At 56.7% G+C, this 7,781-nt stretch overlaps 2 protein-coding genes across 5 annotated transcripts in view; one reads left to right on the top strand and one right to left on the bottom strand.

Annotated features, from left to right (window-relative positions):
* The window catches only part of LOC105538594 (mitochondrial import inner membrane translocase subunit TIM16), an 89,207-nt gene that overhangs the window by 13,295 nt on the left and 68,131 nt on the right, over positions 1 to 7,781 (bottom strand). For 3 of the 4 annotated variants that reach the window (XM_011978484.1, XM_011978485.1, XM_011978487.1), the window contains 9 exons: positions 7,413 to 7,517; positions 7,248 to 7,333; positions 6,403 to 6,544; positions 6,219 to 6,308; positions 5,288 to 5,404; positions 4,889 to 5,024; positions 3,753 to 3,844; positions 1,924 to 2,010; positions 1,180 to 1,801 (listed from right to left, as the gene is read on the bottom strand). In XM_011978484.1, coding sequence (XP_011833874.1) covers positions 1,796 to 1,801; positions 1,924 to 2,010; positions 3,753 to 3,844; positions 4,889 to 5,024; positions 5,288 to 5,404; positions 6,219 to 6,308; positions 6,403 to 6,544; positions 7,248 to 7,333; positions 7,413 to 7,517 — 861 coding nt within the window. In that variant the 3' untranslated portion in view covers positions 1,180 to 1,795. Of the gene's footprint in view, positions 1 to 1,179; positions 1,802 to 1,923; positions 2,011 to 3,752; positions 3,845 to 4,888; positions 5,025 to 5,287; positions 5,405 to 6,218; positions 6,309 to 6,402; positions 6,545 to 7,247; positions 7,334 to 7,412; positions 7,518 to 7,781 lie in introns of those variants that run through there. The other variant, XM_011978483.1, reaches the window with a different exon arrangement.
* Positions 1,756 to 7,781, top strand: part of VASN (vasorin) — a 30,353-nt gene continuing 24,327 nt past the window's right edge. Inside the window, exon 1 of the mRNA XM_011978489.1 lies at positions 1,756 to 1,768. The gene's annotated coding sequence lies outside the window, so the exon portion shown is untranslated. The remainder of the gene's footprint in view (positions 1,769 to 7,781) is intronic.

Below are 7,781 nucleotides of genomic sequence, written 5' to 3'. Positions count from 1 at the left end.
CTTAGCCAGGATGGTCTTGATCTCCTGACCTCGTGATCCGCCCGCCTCGGCCTCCCAAAGTGCTGGGATTACAGGTGTGAGCCACTGTGCCCGACTAATATTTGTATTCTTTGTAGAGACAAGGGTCCCCCTATGTTGCCCAGTCTGACCTCAAACTCCTGGGTTCAAGCAATCCTCCCACCTTGGCCTCCCTTTATGTTTATTGTTGAGAATCTGTTTCCTTCCACTGGAGTGGGAGTTCCTTTTGGGCAAGACTTTTCTCTCCTCTGCTCTTAGATGTCAAGCGCCTGGAAGGGCATCTGGCACACACCATTCGGCAAATGGTGGGATGGAAGTTGGGCCGCCTGGACCCCTGCTCTGCACCACTGCCCTTCTTCCTCTTCCTCCCGCCCTCCACATTCCTCTCTCTGTGCCCACATTGTACTTCCTCGCCTCGGAAGTGGCTCTCTCCCTGGCTGGCTCCTCTTCAGCCTTCAGGTCTTGGCTCTTAGCTGAAAGTCACCTTCTCAGACCCTGAATTCCCTGCCTCGCTGCATCCCAGCTGCTTCCTGTCCTACAGGTTTTTTTGTTTGTTTGTTTTTTGAGACTGAGTCTTGCTCTGTCGCCCAAGCTGGAGTGCAATGGCGGGATCTCGACTCACTGCAACCTCTGACTCCTGGATTCAAGCAATTCTCCTGCCTTAGCTTCCTAAGTAGCTGGGATTACAGGCGCTTACTACGCCTGGCTACTTTTTGTATTTTTAGTAGAGACTGGGTTTTACCATGTGGGCCAGGCTGGTCTTGAACTCCTGGTCTCAAATGATCCTTCCACCTTGGCCTCCCAAAGTGCTGGTGTTATAGGCATGAGCCACCATGCCCAGCCAGTTTCTCTTCTTTACTGCTGTCTTCACACTCTATCTGCTCGCGTGCAGACAGTCCGGCTCCCCTGCATAAGGCGGCTGTAAGAGGCTGAAGCTCCTTGCAAGGCCTTATCTCGCCTGTCCTTTACAGCATCCCGCCATCCAGAGCACTGCCAGGAACCTGAATGGTGAGCGAATGACTCCCAGCAATGCGCAGCTGATTGGGCCTTGGTACCAGAGTGAGGCTGAGATAAAGGGGAGCCCAGGGCCAGATCCCTGCCACCCACATTCCTGTCCCCTTTCCTTTCCAGCCAGCCCAGAGACCACAGCAGCACAACAGGTGGCCAGCTTAAAAAAGTTTAATTGCTGAGAACATCCAGGGCAGGTGCGGGACAGTTCCTGCAGGGCTCACACCCCCTTATTGGACCATCAGCTCTGCGATGCCCCCCTTCTCCTGGCTACAAACCTGGGAAGCAGGGCAGCTGGTCCCAGGGCCCTGAGACTGGTGCTGCTCCAGAAGGCCCGGTGGGGGGCCAGCCCCCAAGGCGCTTGACCAGAACTGAGACAGCAGGCAAGATGGGGCAGTGTGGGGTGACCAAAGATCCTGGATGAGGCCAACCCAGGCTGGGACCAGCCCAGGTCAGCAGTGAGACCAGGGGAGACAGGGTGCCCAGGGCCTGCCTGGGGACATGCTACTGACCTCCCGCCACCCTGCACCCCTGGCTACATGCTAGTGGGCAGCTGATGACCAGCAGCTGACCCCAGAGACAGCAGAGGTGAGAACAGTCCCTGGAAGCTGCCAGAGGCCCAGAGGCTGTGGAAGTGCCCGAGGGAAGCCAGGAGCGCAGGGGTGACATGTGCCGGGGCCAGAGAGGTATCTTCCAGCTTGAGGATGAGCTGTGAGGTGTGCACTAGGAGGTGGCAGCGTAGGTGGGGTGGAGGTGACGGGGGCGCAGGCTAGTCCTGGGGTGAAACACCAAGAGGTGGGAGGGAGTCAGGAGGGCCTGGGAAGGGAGGAGGCATGCACTGTGGCGTGTGCGAGGGACCGTGCTGCCTGCCGGGAAGTGAGGCCACTCGCCACTCACCCACTCGTCCTCGTCCACGCCTTCAAAGGAGTCCTGGGGGAGCGGGTCTTCCCGGTTCCCCAGTTTTGCCACCATGGCATTCAGCAGCTGAGAGAGGGGACAGCAGAAGGGTAGGGAAGGGAACAGGACTTGCTACTCCCACTCCAAGAACAACCCTGACAATGCTATGAAAAGGGCTTTTTTTTTTTTTTTGAGATGGAGTCTCGCTCTGTCACACAGGCTGGAGTGCAGTGGCTGAATCTCGGCTCACTGTAAGCTCCGCCTCCCGGGTTCCCGCCATTCTCCTGCCTCAGCCTCCCGAGTAGCTGGGACTACAGGCGCCTGCCACCTCGCCTGGCTAATTTTCTGTATTTTTAGTAGAGACGGGGTTTCACCATGTTAGCCAGGATGGTCTCGATCTCCTGACCTCATGATCCGCCCGCCTCAGCCTCCCAAAGTGCTGGGATTACAGGCGTGAGTCACCATGCCCAGCCTTTTTTTTTTGAGAGACAAGGTCTTGCTCTGTCACCCAGGCTGGAGTACAGTGGTGTAATCATGGCTCACTGCAGCCTTGACTTTCTGGGTGCAACCGATTTTCCTGCCTCAGTCTCCCAAGTAGCTGGGACTACAAGTGTGTAACACCATACCTGGTTCATTTTTATGTATTTTCTTTTTGAGACAGAGTTTCGTTGTTGTTGCCTAGGCTGGAGTGCAATGGCGCAATGTTGGCTCACCACAACCTCCGCCTCCTGGGTTCAAGTGAGTCTCCTGCCTTAGCCTCCCGAGTAGCTGGGATTACAGGCACGAACCACCATGCCCGGCTAATTTTGTGTTTTTAGTAGAGACAGGGTTTCACCATGTTGGTCAGTCTGGTGTCAAACTCCTGACCTCAGGTGATCTGCCCGTCTCGGCCTCCCAAAGTGCTGGGATTACAGGTGTGAGCCACCCTGCCTGGCCACACCTGGTTAATTTTTAAAAATTTTTTGTAGACATGGGGTTTCACTGGTCTCAGGCTGGGTCTCAAACTCCATCGCTTAGATTCTCTTGCTTTGGCCTCCCAAAGTGCTGGGATTACAGGTGTCAGCCACCATGACTGGCCAAAAGAGCCATTTCATTTTTATTTTTATTTATTTTTTGAGATGGAGTCTTGCTCTGTCACCCAGGCTGGAGTACAATGGTGCGATTTCAGCTCACTGCAATCTCCGCCTCCCAGGTTCAAGTGATTCTCCTGCCTCAGCCTCCCGAGTAGCTGAGATCACAGGCGCCCGCCACCACGCCTGGCTAAATTTTTGGATTTTAGTACAGATGGGGTTTCACCATGTTGCCCAGGGGTGGTCTCAAACTCCTGAGCTCAAGCAATCCACCTGCCTTGGGCTCCCAAAGTGTTAGGATTACAGACGTAAACCACTGTGCCAGGCCTCAAAAGAGCCATTTTAATTACAGCCCTGACAAAATCGATGGGTTTCTACTGAAAAAGACACAAAGAAGAGATGGGGGGAGTCAGAGACTGACAGACCGGCATGTGGCACCAGATACAGGGGCTACTGTCTCTGCACGGGCCTCAAACGCTCAAAATGTACTCCAGGGTCCCAAAAGCACTTGGGCCCAGAACCTCCAGCTTGGGATGGGTTTGGTCTGGCCAGGGCAAGGCTCCCACTGCCCTCCCCAACTTCCCATGCCCCATGGTCAGTGGCAGGGCTCTAGAAGGTCTCCCACCAGGCTCCGGTGTGAAGGGGATGTGATATGTGGCTGCCGTCCCAGTCTGGGTTGGGGATGGAGAACTAAGGGGCCGCGGTCAGGCGCAGCCAGGGCTCTGTCACCTCCGCACGGCTGCTCTCTCCCATGCCTACCTCCTCCTTCTTTTGCTGGTCTGACTTCTCTTCCAGGTACTGTGCCGAGGATGGGGCCCGACGAGCAGGGGCCTCTCGGGGGGCTTGGCTCACTGGGACAGGGCAAGGACAGGCATCAGAGAGTTGACTTGGTGAGGGCTCTTTGGTGCTAAGCCCTAGGGGATTTCTTTCTTTTTTTTTTTTTTTTTGAGATGGAGTTTTGCTCTTGTCGCCCAGGCGCTGGAGTGCGATGGTGTGATCTCAGCTCACCGCAACCTCTGCCTCCTCTGGGTTCAAGTGATTCTCCTGCTTCCACCTCTGGAGTAGCTGGGATTACAGGCGCCCACCACCACGCCTGACTAATTTTGTATTTTTAGTAGAGACGGGGTTTCACCAAGTTGGTCAGGCTGGTCTCAAACTCCTGACCTCAGGTGATCCACTCACCTCGGCCTCCCAAAGTGCTGGGATTACAGGCGTGAGCCACCGTGCCTGGCTGACCTAGGGGATTTTTTTTTTTTTTTTTTTTTTGAGATGGAGTCTCACTCTGTCGTCCAGGCTGGAGTGCAGTGGCGCGATCTCGGCTCACTGAAAGCTCCGCCCCCCGGGTTCACGCCATTCTCCTGCTTCAGCCTCTCACGTAGCTGGGACTACAGGTGCCCGCCACCATGCCCGGCTAATTTTTTTTTTTAATTTTTTTTTTTTAATACAGACGGGGTTTCACCGTGGTAGCTAGGATGGTCTCGATCTCCTGATCTCGTGATCCGCCCGTCTCGGCCTCCCAAAGTGCTGAGATTACAGGTGTGAGCCACCACGCCCGGCCTACCTAGGGGATTTCTAAGAGGATTTCTAAGAGGTACAGATCTAAGAGGTGGTGTTAACAGTCAATGCAGCCTCAGTGCATAAGCCCTGCCCTAAACACCAGAGTGTGTGCATGTGTGTGTGTGTGTGTGTGTTAGGGGTGGGGACCTGTGATGAAAACACAGACCACGGGCCCTGCCCTCCAGGGGCGGCTCAGAGACTGATTGACACAGCCACTCCACCCTCCCAAGGGCCAGAGGAATTGGCGTGCCAACAGGAACAGAACTTCAACCTGGGCCTTCTATCCCTTTCTCCAACCCCCATCCTGCTTCCTACCCACACCCAGTCCCTCAGTGCACCTGGACTCATGTCAGGAGGCTGCAGGCTGAGAAGCCAGGGTTGCCCATTAGCGCCTTGCAGCCAGGCCTCAGCACTGAGCACCGGCTCCCAGCTCACGGCTGTGTCTGGGAACACGTCATCCTGGAAGAACTCTTTCTGCAGAGGGAGAAACGGGCTGTCCTCAGACACTGACCGGGGCCCAGGGCACATGAGCATCTATTGGGGAGGGACAGGGCAAGACCTGGGACCCTCCCACCCATCTGGGGCTTCCATGAGTTTCAGCATCTCAGCAGAAGGGGGTAGGTGTCCCCAAAGAACGATGGGTGGGGAAGTTTGGAAGCAGGGCCGGACGGGACCCAAAATTCCCTCTAGGCACCAAGAAGGGGGTGGGCATGGGAGTCCCAGGTCCCCACCCTCACCCGGACTCGGGGCAGCCGGAAGGCCACAGGCTCCAGGGAGGACTGGCGCAGCCGCAGGCACCGCATCAACTCCACTTCCCGCACATCGCACTCTGTCTTAGGCAGGAGGATGAAGCCCTGGGGGAGCAAGGGAGTCGTAGCTGCCACTGGGACCTAGAGCTCATGGCTGGACACATAGTCTCCCCAGGGTGCCAGCACCCCTCACTTAGGACCACCATGCCTAGGGCCTGTCCCTGGACAGTAATGTGTTGATCATGTTGAACAACCTGCTCTCTGGAGGGAAAGCCCGGATTTGTGGTGTTTTCCTGTTTCCATAGCGTACAAACTCCCACCATGGACAGCTTCTAGATGCCTCCTCCACTCCCTGAATGTGGTGTTGGGAAGAGATGTACATAGCACATCATCCTGCATTTCCTCCATGCACTCCAACACAGAAACGTGTGACCTCAGCACAAACAACAGTAAAATTGGATAAATTAATTAGAAGTGATAAACTGAGTGTTTATTACTTTGGTTTTTAACATTCTTATTTTTAGGTTCATATTTTGGGTTCATATGGTTTAACCTTATCTAGTGTAATTTTTTGTTTGTTTTGTAGAGATGGGGTCTTGCTATGTTGCCCAGGCTAGTCTCGAACTCCTGGGCTTAAGCAATCCTCCTGCCTCAGCCTTCCAAAGTGTTGGGATTCCAGGACACCGTACCCAGCCTATGGTATACTTTTTAATAATGGTTGAGTATGACAACCGCTCTCAAACTTCCTAAATAATTCCAGCAGCAGCTCTTCTTGCCAGTCACTGGGCACAGCCCCAGGCCCAGCCCCAGCCCAGGACTCTGACCCCGACCCACAGGCTCCTGTACTTGCCCACATGGCCACCAGGGGGCAGGGCAGCCCTGTGGTCCCATCGGGCACCAGGCGCCAGGGTGGCCTCACCTTGTGGGGGTCGGGCGACGTGAAGCTATTGCACTCCAGGAAGAAAGGGGACTCGGGGAGCAGCTCGTACAGGAACACACGGGTGTCACCCTGCAGGGAAGAAGGCAGACTGGGGACCCTCCAGCAACACCGGCCTTCCCCGTGCCGCCTCTCGCCTGCCACTCCACCCTGCAGCCCAGCCCACCTTGCCGGTCAGGAGCACCAGGCCAGTGTCTGGGTCGTAGCTGGGCAGCAGGGTTGAGGGAGCCACGTCCAGGCCCAGCACCGCCAAGGGTCCGCCAGCCAGGGCCTCAGCTTCATACAGGAGCAGCTGGCGCTCACTTTGGCTGCAAGGGGGTTTGGGGACAGAAGCAGGTGTTTCAGAGCTGGAGGGGCCTGGGGCAGGGAGAAGGTGCCCACGTAGCCCCTGCTCTGTTCTCGGTTGCACGTGAGGCCTAGTGTGGCCCTCAGAAGCGCTGGCCTGGCCCGGCGCAGCCACACCCTAACCTGCCCCTCCGCCTCTGGGTCCCCCGTTGACTCTTTTCTCCCCAACTAATCGCTCACCCATCCATCTCCCCCTCAGTGCGTCACCACCCCTGCTTCCATCTCCCCCAGACCCCCTCATGCACCCCTGCATCTATCTCCCCCCAACCCCTCACCCACCCTTCCATCCATCTCCCCACTAACCCCCAAACACCCTTCCATCCATCTCCCCTATCCCCTCACCCTCCCCTGCATCCATCTCCCCTTACCCACAACTCATCCATCCATCTCTCCCCTACCCCCTCATTCATCCATCCATCCATCCACCCATCTGCCCACTCATCCATCCACCCATCTATGCCCACATTTATTCATCCACTCATCCATCCATTTGCCCACCTATCCATCCACCCATCTAACCCACTCATCCAATGATCTACCCATCCACCCAACCATCCCGTGAGGGGCAGGAATGGTTTCTGAAAGCCTGATAAATGTATGTGATTGTGGAGAAGGTGGACACAGGTGGCTGTTGAAGCCTGGGGATGGGGATCCCTGAGTCCTCACCTGTCAAAGCCAGACACCAGCAGACAGCGACCATCACACACCCAGACAATGCGGGCTCCGCGTCCTCCCTTGGGCCCTGGACCTTCCTGTTGAGGCACATCACGTGACACTCAGCCAGGACCCCTGAACCAGGTCTGAGGTCACTCCCCACCCCTGTGCACTCACCTGCAGGGGCTCAGGGCCACTCCGGGGCCTGTAGATCCGCACACGCCCATCCTTGCAGACAGTGGCCAGCTGCTGCCCATCAGGACTCCAGGCCAGGCTGAAGATCTGGGGGCAGGAAGGGACATGAGAGACACCCTTGCTTCACTGCTGGCCCCACCCCTCCTCACTGCTCCTGCCTCTCCTCACTGCTGGCCCCCTCTCTCCTCACTGCTGGCCCCACCTCTCCTCACTGCTGGCCCCGCCCCTCCTCACTACTGGCCCTGCCTCTCCTCACTGCTGGCCCCACCTCTCCTCACTGCTCCTGGCTCTCCTCACTGCTGGCCCCCTCTCTCCTCACTGCTGGCCCCACCTCTCCTCACTGCTGGCCCC

The sequence above is a fragment of the Mandrillus leucophaeus genome, unplaced genomic scaffold (assembly GCF_000951045.1).
Source record: "Mandrillus leucophaeus isolate KB7577 unplaced genomic scaffold, Mleu.le_1.0 Scaffold195, whole genome shotgun sequence".
Taxonomy (NCBI): Eukaryota; Metazoa; Chordata; class Mammalia; order Primates; family Cercopithecidae; genus Mandrillus; species Mandrillus leucophaeus.
The sequence above is the reverse complement of the archived record's forward strand: the minus strand, read 5'-3'. Positions and strand labels throughout refer to the sequence as shown.